The sequence below is a fragment of the Colobus angolensis genome, unplaced genomic scaffold (genome assembly GCF_000951035.1).
Source record: "Colobus angolensis palliatus isolate OR3802 unplaced genomic scaffold, Cang.pa_1.0 Scaffold13, whole genome shotgun sequence".
Classification (NCBI taxonomy): domain Eukaryota; kingdom Metazoa; phylum Chordata; class Mammalia; order Primates; family Cercopithecidae; genus Colobus; species Colobus angolensis.
Genome location: NW_012114252.1, coordinates 11,639,960 through 11,658,907, shown reverse-complemented (window position 1 = coordinate 11,658,907; position 18,948 = coordinate 11,639,960). Strand labels below are relative to the sequence as shown.

General features: G+C 39.0%; 1 protein-coding gene across 1 annotated transcript in view; it reads left to right on the top strand.

Annotated features, from left to right (window-relative positions):
• Positions 1 to 18,948, top strand: part of NALCN (sodium leak channel, non selective) — a 338,653-nt gene that overhangs the window by 306,777 nt on the left and 12,928 nt on the right. Inside the window, exons 30-38 of the mRNA XM_011933944.1 lie at positions 2,892 to 2,985; positions 3,499 to 3,605; positions 3,813 to 3,887; positions 5,050 to 5,169; positions 10,455 to 10,523; positions 11,711 to 11,859; positions 12,696 to 12,789; positions 17,228 to 17,360; positions 18,018 to 18,133. Coding sequence (XP_011789334.1) covers positions 2,892 to 2,985; positions 3,499 to 3,605; positions 3,813 to 3,887; positions 5,050 to 5,169; positions 10,455 to 10,523; positions 11,711 to 11,859; positions 12,696 to 12,789; positions 17,228 to 17,360; positions 18,018 to 18,133 — 957 coding nt within the window. The remainder of the gene's footprint in view (positions 1 to 2,891; positions 2,986 to 3,498; positions 3,606 to 3,812; positions 3,888 to 5,049; positions 5,170 to 10,454; positions 10,524 to 11,710; positions 11,860 to 12,695; positions 12,790 to 17,227; positions 17,361 to 18,017; positions 18,134 to 18,948) is intronic.

Below are 18,948 nucleotides of genomic sequence, written 5' to 3'. Positions count from 1 at the left end.
TCTCGGCCTCCCAAAGTGCTGGGATTACAGGCTTGAGCCACCGCGCCCGGCCAAAATATGTCTTCTTTTGAAAATGGAAACCTCTTTAAAAAGTTCCAAGTCTATACTAGTAATACAGATTTTTTCTGATTTCTCTACCTATATAAGACAATGTGTTTGATTTATTAACCTAATTCGACAATAATAAACTTTCAGAGATTTTTATATATTAATGATCGGATGATATCTCCATGCTTATTCTTTTAGATCCTTTCAGAGTTCAACTTTCCAAAATTATTTTTTTGTTTAACAAAGTAATTCCGTTAATGTCTATGGTGGCTAGAGAACATGTGTTTGTTTATAATTAGTGAGAAAAGTGGTTTAGCAATGTGATTATCAGAAAGAACAGTTTTAAACACTATTATTGGGAAAAGGTATAGAACTTCCAAATCTCAAAATGTACCAAACAAAAATTAACCAAGCTGTAAAAAGAAGCTAGAAAATCCAAAATCATAGTGAAAGATATTAACATATTTCTCAAAAAATCTCATAATTCAGAGAAGAATAAAAGGAAATATGAGACTTGATACAATAAACACAATCAAATGAACACATAAGGAAAACTCTAGTTCAAACAATTTGAGAACGTGCATTATTTTCAAGCACAAAATGTATCTCCCAGAAAGTAAGCTACAATAATTAAAACAGTGTCAGTATTGTTATAGGTATAGAAAATTAGACTTACAGAAAAAGCTAGAAAGACCCAGCAGGGACCCGTGTATGCAGAAAACAGAAGCAGCTCAACAAATTAGTGCAGAGGGTGGTGAGACCAACAAGGAGTGGTGTTGGGGGTATTGACTGTATTGATGTAAAGAGCTATGCTGAGATCTCTACCTCACTGCATACTCAAAAATGAATTCCAGATGAATTAAAGACTTCAATAGGAAAAGCAAAATTTAAACCATTTTTAAACCATGTCAGCATTTATTTTTTTTGAATTTCAGATAAGCAGCAAATAATGTTTTTGCTTTTATTATTATTTTCAATCAACACATAGTTATTGTACATATTTATGGGGTACAGTGTGATATTTCAATTCATGTATTATAATGTGTAATGATCAAATCAGGATAATTAGCATATCCATCACCTCAAACATTTATCCCTGTTTTGTGTTGGGAACATTCAAAATCCTCTCTTCTAGGTATTTAAAAATATACAATTAATTGTTATCAATTAGATTCATCCCCTATATTACCATGGAACACTAAAACTTATTCCTGCAATCTAACTGTATTTTCATATCTGTTAATCAACATTTGACTATCCCTATTCTAGTTCCCCTCCCCACCCCTAGTAGGCATTTGTTTTTTACCCTGGAGTCATTATGGATTTCATCGCATTAGCCACCAAGTAAAATCTACAAAGGAAAAAAACTATAAAGTCGATTATATTTAAATTAAAATTTTCTGAATGAAAAAAGACACTCTAAGCAAAATAAAAATACAAGCCAAGACTAAGAGAAACTTTTTACAACTTACATAATTGACAAAAGATTAGTATCCAGCGTTTATAAAGAATCTCTACAAACAATTAAAAAGTAAATATCAAAATACAAAAATGAGCAAAGGATATGAATAGGCAATTCACATAGGAAGATACAAGCATCACCATTTACACACATACAAATGTATGTAAAACAACATTAGATACATTCAACCTATCAAAGTGGTCAGATTACAATGTCTAGTAATATCGAGTATTGCAAGAATATTAGGATATGGTAACACTTGTATATTGCTGGTAGGAGATTTGTTTTGGTTATTGCTCTTTGGAAAGCAAGTTGGCAACATCTGGTAAGTGTAAAGATGTTTACATTCCTAGATCCCATCAATTCTTCTCCTAGAGACTTACAATGGAGAAACCCTCATAGATATTTACTGTGAGACAGTACATGGATGCTTATTGCAGCACTGGTTATAGTCCATAAATGTAAAATGAATAAATTATGATATTGTACAGTGGACAGTGTTTGTGAGCAGTTGAACAAGTTAGATCTAGTAATCTAGTTGTATGGAAAGTATACTGTTCAATGAAGATATAAAGAAACAGCATAAATAATCACATGTTGGACACCATTTCTATAAATATTAAAAAATTCAAAACAAATTCTTATGTATTGATACATACATAAGCACGAAAGTCTGAAAACATAGTAAGGAGGATGCACACCTGAAGGGTAGTGGTTAGCTCTGGGTAAGGAAAGAGAGAGTGGGGTTTTTGTCTAGTTTTTAAAATTACATTTCTGCCTTTATGATAAAATATGATGCACCACAGTGCAATACGATATCATTTTATCATATGCATTTTCATCAAGTACTCCATTATACAGAATATGGAATTCCCTTTAGGCAGTTATCACAGCACCAATTTCTTAAAATGCAAACTCTGTGACTTAGTATCTCTCAAAAACAGTTTTGCAATTGCACATATTAGACATTCTTTTAAAGAAAGACAAAATACCCTTAACTAGAAGCCGTAGCATTGACAAGCTATAATTTTGCTGCTATGAAATGAAAGGAAACTAACTACTATGAGTGAGTATCCTTTTTTGAAAATGTAATTATATAGAAACTCCTCTTTACATTTTCCCAAACCTGAATGTTACACATCTCCAAAGATACAAGTTGAAGGCTGCTGAATTCTCTCTGAAACACCTGGTCATCATTTTGGGAACTCTTCCCAAGACAAACTTTGAGCATTCTGACCATGTTTTCTAACCACCACAGTTGGAAGAACATGGTCAGCGCAAGCCCCCACATCAGTCCTGTTTGTCTCTGCACCCCATCTGTCATGTTCTTGGTGCAAGCACGTGACAAAAGGCTGTTTCCTGCTTTCCTTTGTCTGTTAAGGGGACGGCTTTGCTGACTGTCGATCAGAGAAGATGGGAAGACCTGAAGAGCCGACTGAAGATCGCACAGCCTCTTCATCTCCCGCCTCGCCCGGGTACCCAAGATGCTCTGATTTTATTCATGTTGGGCACTAGTGTGCACAATTCCCCAGGAGTCTCAGATTTAAATTAAAATAATAATCGTGAGGCCGCTGGGAGGCTGTGCATAAGTTAATATGGAAACAGGCTCCAAACCACAGATCTCTCCATAAGGCTATTAAAATCAACCACCCAAAGGCTGTGCTTCAGTGCTCTCAGACTAAGCCTTAATGAAAAAATGAATTTTTTAAATAAAATATATTTGCGCTTGCCTTTTAAAAATATGAGTGAAATGTATTAAACTGACAGAAATTGAACGATGCACTTCTCTTTCCAATATAGACGGCGTCATGCACTGTCCCTTTAAATATTCAGAGCCAGCCATTGCTGCAAAAAAACCTCACAATAGATGGAACTGTTTGGGAAGGAAAATGTAATGGGTTTTAAGATAAGCATTTAAGAAAATAAATGGCAAGAAAGTAAATGTGACCTGTGTCTAACATGCCCTTGCCCAAACCTTTCTTTTCTAGATAATGATGGTTTTAGAGCTAAAATGTATGACATAACCCAGCATCCATTTTTTAAGAGGACAATTGCATTACTCGTCCTGGCCCAGTCGGTGTTGCTCTCTGTCAAGGTACTTAGTTTCACCCTAAGGCTCTGGGAATGAATTGTGTATTCACTGCTGCATCCGAGAGTATCACAAGCTGCTATATGCATTCACAGTTATGTTCTTGGGTATAAAAATTAAGATTCACTGTCATGGCAAAGTGGGCAGAAGAGGGGCAAGCCTGTGTGTGTCCGATGGATGTGGGCAATGACTTGTGCGCTGTTTCTGTTGCAGTGGGACGTTGAGGACCCAGTGACCGTACCTTTGGCAACCATGTCAGTTGTTTTCACCTTCATCTTTGTTCTGGAGGTACTGTAATGAGTCAGCTAGCTCTAGGGGAATCTGTGCACAGTTTTAAAGTAAATCAGCATCCCTCTTTGATGCCACTTACTCTCCTCTCTGTGTTCCATTGCCTTTGAAGCTTTGCCCTTAGGATATTTCCTTCTTAAGCGGTTCTGCTTAACTCGAACAAAGACATCACTTTGTCCATCAGATTTTTCTAACTACAGAAATGCTGCTGTCGATTGTTGTGTCTGAACATTGGCCTATCTAGTTATGCGAGTTCTAATATTTAGAGGGAATGGTGCAAGCCACTATAATTCTTTGACTCAAATTGCAATAGAGTGGCAAAGCAAGTTGGCCCAGACAAGGTTATTTTAACATGTGATTCATATAATATCGCTTTCCAGGACAGTCTTCTTGAAATACAAGCAGATTCTCATTTTGCCCTATACTGGTTGATGTTTCCCAAAATCTATGGCCTTTTGCTTCAGGAAGAAAAATGTCCTATGATCAGAACTAGTTATAAAACAGAGGAGAGTGTAAAGAACAGATTTGTAAGCTACTTAGCTTCAAAAATAAAATCATATATCTTGGTAATAAACTCTTCTTTTTAGTTACTACATCGTTTACAGTTATTCTTTAAATAGATAGTATAACTGAGCATGCTGGCTCACTCCTGGAATCCCAGAACTTTGGGAGGCCAAGGTGGGTGGATCACCTGAGGCCAGGAGTTTGAGACCAGCCTGGCCAATGAGGTAAAACCCCATCTCTACTAAACATACAAAAATTAGCCAGGAGTGGTTGCACATGCCTATAACCCCAGCTACTTGGGAGGCTGAGGCAGGAGAATCGCTTGAACCTGGGAGGCAGAGGCTGCAGTGAGCCAAGATCGCGGCCCTGCACTCCAGCCTGGGTGACAGAGCGAGACTCAGTCTCAAAAAATAATAAAAAATAAATAGACAGACAACAGACAGACAGACAGTGTAGGCACATGGCCTAAAAGGAAACCTCAAAAGGCATTAAAGTATTTGTCTCATTTTCAATGAAAAAAATATTGTGTCCACATCAAATAATTTAGAATTTTCTTCATTTGAAAAAAAAAACATACACATAATGCATCTCAAATTAATACATTTAAATATGTGCTAAACCCCCCCTCTGTTTATTTTCTTCTTTGCTTTTTCTCCAGGTTACCATGAAGATCATAGCAATGTCACCTGCTGGCTTCTGGCAAAGCAGAAGAAACCGATACGATCTCCTGGTGACGTCACTTGGCGTTGTATGGGTGGTGCTTCACTTTGCCCTCCTGGTAAGCGTAGAAGTCAAGTTGATTTCAGCTGATTATTTCAGTTTGGTTCAGTTCTGCTCAGTCCTGTTTCCAGTCTCATTTTACTCCGCATCAACCTGCCCTGAGGTGTTAGATGGACCTCCCTAAAGCCCAGCTTTGACTGTGATGGACTCTCAGACATGCTTGTGTCTACATGTACACACCCCCGCACTCTTCACACAGTCAAAACCTAGCCCCTCAAAGCCCTAGATGGTGCAAGCTAGAAAGAGAAGGACCTTCAAGATCTTCTGATTTAACCCCTCATTTTACCAAAGGGGAAAACAAGGAAGAAAGAAAGAGGAAGACTGCAACAGAGATTGAGAACTGTCCGAATTCACACAACAAGCTAGTATCAGAAGACTACAATCCTGTTTTCCTGTTTTCTCAGCTGAAATATAGCATACATTCCACTTCATTATAGTCAGTATTTCGCAGTGTAATTCTCAGGTACTTCCACTGTTTCATTTTCTATAAGACATTTAGCCTCCACTTCTCTAAAGCATATGATTCTCCATCTCTATACCTGTGTTCTCACTATTTTACCTAAAGTGCCTTCACCATCCATTCAGTCCGAGATCCCACTCAAAATCTGCAGCTATGGGTGTACTGAGCTGTAATCTAGGGCCATATTGTCCAGTGAAAATAAAATATGGCCACAGATATCACTAGATACCTGTATGATCATTTTCTAGAAGCCACAATAAAAAAGAAGCAGACAATTATTTATTAATTATAATTATTTATGTAATTATAATTATTAACAATTTAATGATTATATTTTCTAAACGACTATATCCAAAATAGTATTATTTTCATGTGTAAGCAATATAAAATTATTGAGGTAAGTTGCATCCTTGTATCTGTGTGTGAAGTCTTTGGCTCAGTAGGTATTTTACACTTACAGCATATCTTCATTTAAATTGCCACATTTCAAGTGCTCAGTAACCCACATGTGGTTCCATGTGGCTAGTGGTTACCATGTTGGACAGCACAGCTCTGGAAGATATGGGTCCTAGTCTAGGCTCCACCATTTTCCAGCCTTGACTAATTTATTTGCCTTCAATGATCCTTTGTTTCCTGCTCTGAACAGGCAATATAACTTCATAATCCACCTATTTCCTCTGGCATTATGGAGATCAAGTGAGATAATATATTTGAGGCTTTCTTGAACTAGAAAGATTATACAAGCCTATAGGCATTATTATAATTACCTTATTTTTGTTAGTCATCCTTGATCTCATCCCAAAGAATATTACTAGTTTTTCCCTCTTTCCTTCTATCCACTCTCCCATCCCCTTCATGTTAGAGACATGCCGGGAAACACTTATTTACACATCCTAAAGGGCTTGCCTTAATACGAGATGCTGTGCTCATGAACATAGTGAGCATCCTTCTTAAACCAGTGGTTGCCTTCAGCCTCAGGAGCTGTATGAAGCCTAGGTGAGCTCTCAGTCACCCTGAACTATTTTCTCAGCATTAGATGGTTCTCAATTCCTAGTACAAGACACAGTACTAGTCATTGAGAAGAATGTTATAAGCAAAACAAATACAGTTGCTGCTCTTGTGAACCTTAGATCCTGGAAAAGTAGACAGATAGTCATCAATTGCTCACAAATCTATGAGTATAATGACTATGATGAGGGAGATGAAGGAGAGCCTGTGTTCCTGTGACAACTTAGATAATAGTGGGAGATGGCTTCATCAGAGAGGTCTTGGAAGACATCCCCAAGGGAGTGATGGCTCCATCTGTAGGATAAGGGGAGGGCATTTCAGGTAGCTGTCCCCGTGATGGAAAGATGACAGAGCTGGAAGAAGGATAGATACATAGTACTAGCATAGTACAAGATTTGGATGGGTAAGGTGTCAGACCTCTTAGGACCTTGCAGTTCAGGTGAAGAATTCAGGTTCTCATCCTAAAAACTATTGGTTGTCTTTACTTCCAAAACATAAAGAGGGAAGGTATCTGCAATAGATCTTTAGCAAACGTGGAAAGAAGAGGCAGTAAGGCCCATGTTTTTCCTTTCTCCAGATAAAATGTGTATTAGTCCCTTCTCACGCTGTTATGAAGAAATACCTAACACTGGGTAATTTATAAAGGAAAGATGTTTAATTGACTCACAGTACCACATGGCTGGGAAAGCCTCAGGAAACTTACAATCATGGTGGAAAGGGAAGCAAACACATCCTTCTTCACAAGGGAACAAGAGAGAGAAGAATGAGTACCCAGCAAAGGGGGATGTCCCATATAAAACCATCAGATCTTGTGAGAACTAACTCAATATCATGAGAACAGGATGGGGGAAACCACCCCCATGATTCAATTATCTCCACCTGGTCCCTCCCACAACACATGGAGATTATGGGAACTACAATTCAAGATGAGATTTGGGTGGGGACACAGCTAAACCATATCATTCTGCCTGGACCCCTCCCAAATCTCATGTCATCACAATTCAAAATACAATCATGCCCTCCCAACAGTCCCCCAAAGTCTTAACTCATTCCAGCATTAACTCAAAAGTCCAAGCCCAAAGTCTTATCTGAGAAAAGGAGAGTTTCTTCTGTCTATGAGCCTGTAAAATCAAAAGCAAGTTAGTTACTTCCTAGATACAGTGGGGGTACAGGCATTGAGTAAATATACCCATTCCAAATGGGAGAAATTGGTCAAAACAAAGGGGCTGTAGGCACCACGCAAGTCCAAAATCCAACAGGGCAGTCATTAAACATTAAAGTTCCAAAATAATCTCCTTTGACTCTATGTCTTATATCCAGGGCACCCTGATGCAAGAGGTGGGCTCCCATGGCCTTGGGCAGCTCCACCATTGTGGCTTTGCAGGGGACAGCCCCCCTCCTGGAGTGGTGTTGAGTGTCTGTGGCTTTTCCAGGCACACAGTGCAAGCTTTCAGTGGATCTACCATTCTAGAGTCTGGACAATGGTGGCCCTCTTCTCACAGCTCCACTAGGCAGTGCCCCAGTGGGGACTCTGTGTGTAGACTCCAACCACACATTTTACTTCTGCACTGCCCCAGCAGAGGTTCTCCATGAGAGCTCTGGCCCCGCAGCAAACTTCTGCCTTGACATCCAGTTGTTTCTATTATATCCTGTGAAATCTAGGCAGAGGTTCCCAAACCTCAGTTCTTGACTTCTGTTCACCCACAGGCCCAACACCATGTGTAAGCCACCAAGTCTTGGGGCTTGCACTCTTTGAAGCATTGGCCTGAGCTGTACATTGGTGTCTTTCAGCCATGGCTGGAGCAGAAGCTGCTGGAAGGCAAGGCACCATGTCCCAAAGCTGCATAGAGCAGGGGGAGCCTGCCCACAAAACCATTTTTCCCTCCTAGGCCTCCAGGCCTGTGAGGGAAGGGGCTGCCATGAAGGGCTCTGGCATGCCCTGGGGACATTTTCCCCATTGTCTTGGTGATTAGCATTCAGCCCCTCGTTACTTATGTAAATTTCTGCAACTGGCTTCAATTTCTCCCTAGTAAATGAGATTTTCTTTTCTATAAAATCATCAGACTGCACATTTTCCTAATATTTATACTCTGCTTCCTCTTGAATACTATGCCACTTAGAAATTTATTCTACCAGATACCCTAAATCATCTCTCTCAAATTCAAGGTTCCACAGATCTCTAGGGCAGGGGCAAAATGCCACCAGTCTCTTTGCTAAAGTATAACAAGTGTCACCTTTGCTCCAGTTCCCAATAAGTTTCTTATCTCCACCTGAGACCACCTCAGCCTGGACTTCATTGTCCATATCACTATCAGTATTTTGGTCAAAGCCATCCAACAAGTCTCTAGGAAGTTCCAAACTTTCCCATATCTTCCTGTCTTCTTCCGAGTCCTCCAGACTGTTCCAACCTCTGCCTGTTACCCAGATCCAATGTCGCTTCCACATTTTCAGGTATCCTTATAGTAGCCTCCCACTCTAAGTATGAATTTACTGTATTAGTCCTTTTTCATGCTGATATGGAAAAATATCCAGAACTGGGTACTTTATAAAGGAAAGACGTTTAATTGACTCACAGTTCTGCATGGCTGGGAAGGCCTCAGAAAACTTACGATCATGGTGGAAGGGGAAACAAACACATCCTTCTCCACATGGTGGCAGGAAGAAGTATGAGTGACCAGTCAAAGGGGAAGCCCTTTATAAAACTATCAGACCTCATGAGACTTAATGATCGCAAGAATAGGATGAAGGAAACCACCCCGATGATTCAGTTATCTCCACTTGGTCCCTCCCATGATACGTGGGGATTATGGGAACTACAATCCAAGATGAGATTTGGGTGGGAACATGGCCAAACCATATCAAAATGCAACCTAAAGCTACTCAGTTCAAGCAAAAGTCAAGTAGACTCCCTAATCCCAGATAACCTCAGAGAAGGAATCTTAAACCCAAAAGACCAATTTGCCTTTTCTGCTTAACTGTATTTGTTCTTCTCCAAGAACCTCTTTGGTCTTGGAAGGATGCTCATTCTCCACCATATTTTGCAGTGGACTATTGGGAAGGAAAGTTCCCTATCCAAAGATGCTATGTGCACACATTCATGTGCTTAGACCTCACCAAGGATCTTGCTAGATCCCCTTTGCGGGGCCCATCTGTGACTGTCATCATTTGGCTAGGCAAGCCTCCTTGAGAGTAATCACACTCTGGCATCAGCTGAATGTTAAGGTTGTTATTGCAGTTATAGCTGGTGGGATCGTTTCTCAAATGAAGCTTTCTTATTCATAAAGTGCAGTCATCTCTTCCTGGTAATCACACCCTTGAAGAAAGAGCTGGATGTGTTCCTGAGCAGGGAGGACCTCTCTGAAATCAGCTTAGAAGAATGAGCGTGTATTTGTTCTTCAGTGGTGTCTAGAATCTGACTTCTGGCAATCTTTTCCACCATCAGCCCTTTCTTTTTGCCAGGATTCCTTTATCTCCTATGTCAGTTGACCTTCCTATGGTGCACCGTTATCCTATGTTTTTCATACCATATATACAAAAAAGCTGGTCACCATTTTATGTAAGATAAATTTCAAAATACAGAATTTAGCTGAGTAAAACAGAACCCGAAGTTTCATTTGAGATTGAATTTTAAATCTCATATTTATTCATGAGTTTTTGCAGTGACCTTTTCAGCACCTTTTTTAGATAACTTTCTTACAAGAATTTACACATATTCGGCTAATTATTCAGTATACTTCACGGAATACTTAAAAAATGGAACTGTAACAAGATCTTTTGTGCAAATTATGAGAGGCTGTCTTCTGTTTAAATTTCAGAATGCATATACCTACATGATGGGCGCTTGTGTGATTGTATTTAGGTTTTTCTCCATCTGTGGAAAACATGTAAGTACCTTGTGAAGAATCTTATTCAAGGTTATATATGTGTTAATGAAAGAATGGTGATTAATTGATTACAGCCTTACCTCTGCGTATTTAGGGATGCAGTCACAAACTACTAGACATCATAAGTCAAGATTAACAAATATTAAATATTATTAAATGAATCAGTAGCTTAGTTATCATTCGATGTGTTTCCTGCCATTTATGTTGCTTATTCTTTATATTCAATAATTAAATTATTTAAATTTATTAAAGGTAACATATCAGTCATGAAAACAAAAACCAACATTCTTTCTTAATGCATTTTTATTTTTATTTTCAATAAAGTTAAGTAACTTTACTTCAAAGAAAAATAATCTTTAATGAATTTGTATGTTTACATGATTCCAGATTTTTTTTTTTTTTTTGAGACGGAGTGTCTTGCTCTGTCACCAGGCTGGAGTGCAGTGGCGGAATCTTGGCTCACTGTTTTCTCCACCTCCCAGGTTCAAGTGATTCTCCTGCCTCAGCCTCCCAAGTAGCTGGGATTACAGGCATGCACCACCACACCCAGCTAATTTTTGTATTTTTAGTAGAGACAGGGTTTCACCACATTAGCCAGGATGGGATTCCAGATTTTTTAATATTTTTTGTTAATGTTCATGGGTATATTCCACATATATTTTTCATTTTTTACAATGCTGTTTCCTTTTTTATTACAAACATTATTTCATATATACATTCCATATGTACACATAACCAATATATTTAATATTTTATAGTTATTTAGTATTAAACCATTGCTTAGGTTTGTTTCTGTGAAAGCCTGTTTGTGGAAGAAGCCTGAGTTTACTTGCTGTCAGTCAAAAATGTGTAGCCCTTATCACAGAGAATTGAGGAGCAGGAGAAGAGAAAATGGAAGGTGAAAATGCTTACTGTTACTCTTATTAATTTGTGTGAAGAGGCTGAAATGTTTGAAGTAAGAATAACATTCACCCAATGCCTGGTGGGTTTTGAAGAATATTTAGATTTAATACCTTATAGAAAGCAACTTTCAAATGATACACGTAAGAATCACTTTTGAGCCAACCTGGTTAAAAATTAGTTGCTACCCAGGTCTTCCGTAGCTTAATGGATTGAATATTCTCTCTCTCTGTCTCTGTCTCTCTCTCTCTCTCTCTGTTTCCTTGCTTCCCACCCCTGGTCCCCAGGTAACGCTAAAGATGCTCCTCTTGACAGTGGTCGTCAGCATGTACAAGAGCTTCTTTATCATAGTAGGCATGTTCCTCTTGCTGCTGTGTTATGCTTTTGCTGGAGTTGTTTTGTTTGGTACTGTGAAATATGGGGAGAACATTAACAGGTTGGTGTATATTTATCTTTCTATTCATTTATCAAGCAAACACTTTAGTAATAAAACTTTAAATAAACAAATGTTTTTTGTCTACTAAAGTCTAGGAGAGGGGAAAGGGAAGTAATCTGTTGGAAATTAAAATAAAATAGCAAGTTTTAAATATTTTTCCAGTTGAAAAAGGTTATTCAACGGAAAAGGTCTAATTTCAAAACCTTAGAAAATTTAGAAATAAAAGAAAACAAAAAGAATCCATAATTCCACCAACATTCAGTAATCATTACTCCCAATTCCAGCACTTTTCCTATCTACATATTGCCAAAAAATGATATACTATTTTTAGTTGGAACAATTTTAAGATAACTTTGGGTTTCTTTCTCAGCAAAATATGGGAAGTTAGAGCCCCCCAAATGGTTGGAATATATGAAAAGCAGTTTTCAATGATTTGCCTAAGTTTCATAGATGCATCTCACTTTTTTTTTTTTTAAGTCCTGATACAACAAAGTATATACCGATATGTCTGGTTGTAGGAATTAGCTACATGGCTGCCCCACCTTTTATAGCATCCTCCAAGTGAAAGAAGGAATCTCTTAGTTGCCAAAGCCTGCCTACTTAGTCATTCAAGATGAATGGCAATAAATTAGTGGTCATGCCAGAGTTGGGTGTTCAGACAGCTATATTTGGAGGCAAGTATAAATGACAAACTAATAAAAAGGTATAACCTTTGGAAAAGGTAACTTAGCAACCAAGTTTGCTACAACCTCCACTTGTTTTGGTGGTGGCAAACTATGCTATTTCATGACAAACCCTCCTATTCACATTCTGTTAATTTTTTTTTCTTAAATTAGGCATGCAAACTTTTCTTCGGCTGGCAAGGCTATTACCGTACTGTTCCGAATTGTCACAGGTGAAGACTGGAACAAGATTATGCATGACTGTATGGTAAATATCTCTCACCATGAACAAAGCTTAGACTTACAATCAGCATGAAAGTCTTGCAACCCAATGTTGGCAGGATCATCCTTGTTAGCGTCAAGACTTTGTGTGTGAAATATAAATCCTGACACTTCAGTCCATAAAATTGCATTATACATTCCAATGCGTGAATATTTAGGGCAAAATACTCAATTAACCCAACCTGAGCTATTGTAGTTCCATTCAACAAATATGCATTCTGTGGGTGTTGTTCTTTGCCTCCCATCTTTAATATTTTGGTAGTCAAAGTCAAACAGGGAGCCCTTTAATTTAACGTATTCAGTGGATAGTTCACTGCCCCTCAGCTATATGCTAGGTGCTAGGTCTTCAGCAACTCCAAGGCACACTCCGGGAGCTTACCTCAAGGGCTCTGAGCTACTCTTCCTTTATACTATAAAGTATACTTTATACTTCCTTCTTACTATACGCTGTCTTCCCCAAGCATCATCCTTCTGGTATCAGTTTAAACATCCATTCCTTCAGGTCTTTTGACTTCAGCTAAGACAGCCAGCTCTATGTTCTTATGCTGCTCTATAGTGCTCCTTTGTAATAAGTATCACAGCTGTAGTGAATTATTGGCTTACATTCATTTATTTTATCTCTCTCTCACTATAGGACAGACCAATGCTATCTTATAAAAGTTCTGCAGTGATAGAAATCTGCACTGTCCAATTCGGGAGCCACTAGCCATATGTGGTTATGGGGCACTTAAAATATGACTAACACAACTGAGGAACTGAGTTTTAGTTTTAATTTTATATTATTACATTTTAATTAACATAATTTAAATTTACATCGCTGCATGGAGCTAGTGGTCACCATATTGGATTACACAGCATCCAACTGTCAGCAGGAAGAAGGCACAGGGCCTATGTCTTTCTTACCAGTCTCTCCCCAAACTTGGCACAAACCTAGCACAGAGTAGGAGAGCTAGGACTTCATGCATGAATTAACAAGGAGAATTTACCAAATCAAATAGAACACAAGGCAAAATTTAACGAATCTTAAATAAAAATACAAGCAGAATGCTGGGAGTAAAGAAGAAAGAGCTAGTTTCTCTGGCTGAGAAAAACCAGAAAGTGCTCTCAGAGGCATTGGCATTTTATTGAGCCTGTAAACAATGAGAGAGTTTTTGATGACTTAAGTCTTGTGCTATTCCATAGCATCCCATAACAGTGTTCCAGGAATGGGGCTCACTCCTTACACAATTTGAATGTGAATTTGCTATGTACAGGCACAATCTTGTTTTACTATACTTCACTTATTGCCTTTTGCAGACTTTGCATTTTTACAAATTGAAGGTTTGTGGCAATCTTGTGTTGAGCAGACCTATCAGGGCCATTTTTCTAATAGCATGTGTTTGCTCACTTTCTGGTTCTTTATCACATTTTGGTAATTCTCACTATTTCAGACTTTTTCATTATTATTATATCTGTTTTGGTGATCTGTGATCAATGATCTTTTGATGTTTCTTTTGTAATTGTTTTGAGGGGTGCCATGAATCATGCTCAATAAGATGGAAAATTTAATTGACAAATGTCATATGTCTTCTGACTGCTGCACCAAAGAGCTGTTTCTCCAACCCTTCTCTCTTTTCTTGGGCCTCCCTATGTCCTGAGACACAACAATATTGAAATTAGGCCGATTAATAACCCTACAATGGCCTGTAAGTGTTCAAGTGAAAAGAAGATTCACACATCTCTTACTTTAAAGCAAAAGCTAGAAATGATTAAGCTTACGGAGAATGGCATGTCAAAAGCCAAGTTAGCCCAAAAGCTAGGTCCCTTGCACCAAATAGTTACTCAAGTTGTTAATTCAAAGGAAAAGTTCTTGAAGGGAATTAAAATGCTACTCCAGTGAACACATGACTGATAAGAAATAGCCTTATTGCTGATATGGAGAAAGTTTTACCGGTCTGAATAGAAGATCAGACTAGCCACAACATGCCCTTAAGCTAAAGCCAAATGCAGAAGAAGGCCCTTACTCTCTTCAGATTTATGAAGGGTGAGAGAGGTGAGAATGCTGCAGAAAAAAATGTTCGATGCTAGCAAAGGTTGGTTCATGATGTTTAAGGAAAGAAAGAAGCCATCTCCATAATATAAAAGTGTAAGTGCTGCTGATGTAAAAGCTGTGGCAAGTTATCTAGAAGATCTAGCTAAAATAATTAATTAAGGTGGCTTCACTAAACAATGGATTTTCCATGTAGACAAAACATCCTTCTATTGGAAGAAGATGCCCTCTAGAACTTCCACAGGTAGAAAGGAGAAGTCAATGGCTGGCTTCAAAGCTTCAAATGACAGACTGACTCTGTTGTTAGGGACTAATGCAGCTGGTAACCTTCAGTGGAAGCCAGTGCTCATTTACCATTCCAAAAATCCTAGGTCCCTGCTATGGTTTGGCTGTGTCCCCACCCAAATCTCATCTTGAATTGTAGTTCCCTTAATCTCCCTGTGTCACGGGAGGGACCAGGCAGACATAATTGAATCACGGGGGTGGTTTCTTCCATCCTGTTCTTGTAATACTGAGTGAGTTCTCACTATAGCTGTCATGAGATTTGATGGTTTTATAAGGGGCTTCCCCCCATTTGTTTGGCACTTCTTGCTGCCACCATGTGAAGAAGGATGTGTTTGCTTCCCCTTCCGCCACGATTGTAAATCTCCTGAGGCCTCCCCATCCCTGCTGAACTGTGAGTCAATTAAATCTCTCATCTTTGTAAGTTACCCAGTCTCAGGTATGTCTTTATTAGCAGCGTGATAATGGACTAATATAGTCTCTTAAGGATTACACTAAATTTACCCTGCCTGTGCTCTATGAATGAAACAACAAAGCCTGGATGACAGAACAGCTGTTTACAGCATGGTTTTCTGGATATTTAAGCCCACTCTTGAGACCTACTGCTCAGGAAAGAAAAGATTCCTTTCAAAGTAGTACTGCTCATTAACAATGCATCTACCTGGTCAACCAAGAGCTGTACCAGGAGATGTATAAGGAGATTAATGTTGTTTTCTTGCCTGCTAACACAATATCCATTCTGTCTATGGATCAAGGAGTCATTTCAAGTCTTATTATTTCAGAAATAGATTTCATAAGGCTAATAGCTGCGATAGATAGTGATGCCTCTGATGAATCTGGGCAAAGTACATTGAAAAACCTCTAGAAAGGATTCACTATTCTAGATGCCATTAGGAACATTCATGATTCATGGAAGGAGGTCAAAATATCATCAGCATTAACAGGAATTTGGAAGAAGTTGATTCCAGTCATTATGGATGACTTTGAGGGGTTCAAGACTTCAGTGAAGGAAGTCACTGCACATGTGGTTGGTAGACATAGCAAGAGAACTAGAATTAGAAATGGAACCTGAAGATGTGACCAAATTGCCACAGTCTCCTGATCAAACTTGAAGGAATGAAGATTGCTCCTTATGGATGATGAGAGTGGTTTCTTGAAATGGAATCTACTCTTGCTGAAGGTGCTATGAACATAGTCATAATGACAACAAAGGATTTATAATGTGACATAAAATTACTTGATAAACCAGCAGCAGGGTTTGAGAGGACTGACTCCAAATTCAAAAGAAGTTCTATTGTGGGTAAAATGCCAGCAAACAGCAACATATGCTGCAGGAAAATCTTTCATGGAAGAGTCGATTGATACGATGAACTTCCATGATGTCTTGTTTTAAGAAATTGCCACAGCCACCCCAGCCGTCAGCAGCCACCACCCTGCTCAGTCAGCAGCTGTCAACATTGAGGCAAGACCCTCCACCACCAGCAGAAGATTACAACTCACTGAAGGTTCAGATGATTGTTAGCTTTTCTTAGCAATAAAAATACTTTTTATTAAGGTCCGTACCTTTTTGGACATAATGCCATTGTGCACTTCATAAGCCACAGTATGGTATAAACATGACTTGCATATGCACTGGGAAACCAAAACATGCATGGGACTTGTTTTATTGCAGTGTTCACTTTATTGTAGCAGCCTGGAACTGAAACTGCGATGTCTCCAAGGTATACCTTTATATTCCCAAATCTTAACCCGTTACTTCAGTCAGAGAAAAACTTGCAAATGTCTTTTTATTTGATTTTCTGCAGTTTGCATCACAGTGGCTGGTAGCGGAGGCAGAAAGAGCATCTAGTGGAGATCAGTTCATTTTCATTGTGCTTTTAAAAATAGCAGTAACCTTGGGATTCTACAAGATAACAGCATACCATAAGTGAAATATTATTCTTTATTTTTGCTATAGATGATGTACCCAATGTATGTGGCTTTTGAAAGCTTACTTTGAAGTTAATTATATTCTATATGTTTAGGAATCTATTCGTTAACTATAGTCAGCTAAAAGAAATTTCTATTCTCTACTCTTATCCTCTCCTCCTCCTTCTGCCCCAATGCCCCAAAGGTTCAGCCTCCTTTTTGTACTCCAGATGAATTTACATACTGGGCAACAGACTGTGGAAACTATGCTGGGGCACTTATGTATTTCTGCTCATTTTATGTCATCATTGCCTACATCATGCTAAATCTGCTTGTAGGTAAGTGATGTTAGTTGAATACTTTCTACTCTTTAAACTCAGGTACTTAGATAATTATGTATGATTTTCAAGCAATTACCTTGGATTGCTTGGGGTGGGTGTTTCATGGCATTAATTATAAATTGTTGTCTCTCAATCCAGAAGCTGAAAAGACCTTTGAAAGGCGTGTAAATGGCAGTTGACTGCAATTTTAAGAGTTGTACCATTTATTATGATCATTAATTTCAAAAGAGCTCTTCTCATGGACTGAGTTGAACAAATATCAGAGAGGACTGTCTAGCCTTGAAATATCACATTTATGTTTTTGAAAGGTACACCTTATTCACCCAGCTGTGGGGCCACCCAGAACTCAATCTGACCTTTAAAAATGGCCCTGGAACTCTCAACTAAGAGTTAAAGCCAGCTGGCATGACTATCTCTATACACAGAATGTGTGTTTGTGCTTATGACCCTCATGTTTTGGAAAGGCAGGAGCTGCAGAAATAGCTTAGTCCAAGTGTAAACATGCCAATTTGGAAACCATACTAAAAGCACTTTAAAAATCTGGCTTATGATGTAGGTGATAGAATCCATTATTAATAATAGATGTTTTACTCTTTCTAAAATATGACAGATTAGCATAATTGTCTAACTTCTGAATTTTTCTTTTTTTAAAAGCCATAATTGTTGAGAATTTCTCCTTGTTTTATTCCACTGAGGAGGACCAGCTTTTAAGTTACAATGATCTTCGCCACTTTCAAATCATATGGAACATGGTGGATGATAAAAGAGAGGTATGGGAGTGGGTTGTTGTTTCATGCCCCACCTCAAAGAGACTTACCAACATGTCTCAAACATTTAAATGGTTTTGAGGCTGGCAAAGATTACTTAAAATTAGCCAAAGTAGCTGTGGTTTGCTGTTTCTCTTCTTGTCATTGCCGTCATCAACCTCCACCTCTTTCCCTTCCTCCTACTCCTCCTCCTCCTCGTCTACCCCCTCCTCCTCCTCTTCATCCACCCCCCTCCTCCCCTCCCCCTCCTCCTCCTCTTCCACGTCCACCCCCTCCTCCTCCTCATCCACCCCCTCATCTTCCCCCTCCACCTCCTCCTTTACCTCTACCTCCTCCTCTCCCACCTCCTTCACCTCCTCCTTCTCCTCTACCTCTACCTCCTCTTCCCCCACCTCCTCCTTCTCCCCTTCCTCCTGTTCTTCCTCCTCCTCCTCTTCTCTCTTCCTCATCCTAGCAAACACTCAGGCACAGTTCTAGGCACTGAGGATATAGCAATGAACAAGATGGAACAGCTCCTGTACTCACAGAGTTTACATTCTAATAGGTGGAGACGAATAATAAAAAGTGAAATAATAATAGTATTAGTAGCAGTATTTCCAGAAGTTAAAACTATAGACAGTAGTTGGGGTTGGGCTGCACGGGCAGGAATAGCCATGAAGGAGGCCTGAGGGGTGCTGTGGGACATCATGTCTGAACAACACAAGGAAGGTTCTGCCAGAGTATTTGGGGGGAGATCTGGAAATAGTTCAAGAAGAGTTGATGAAGGGCACAAAGACCAAGGAGCCAGCATGGGCGTCATAAATGAGGGGCCCCGTCAG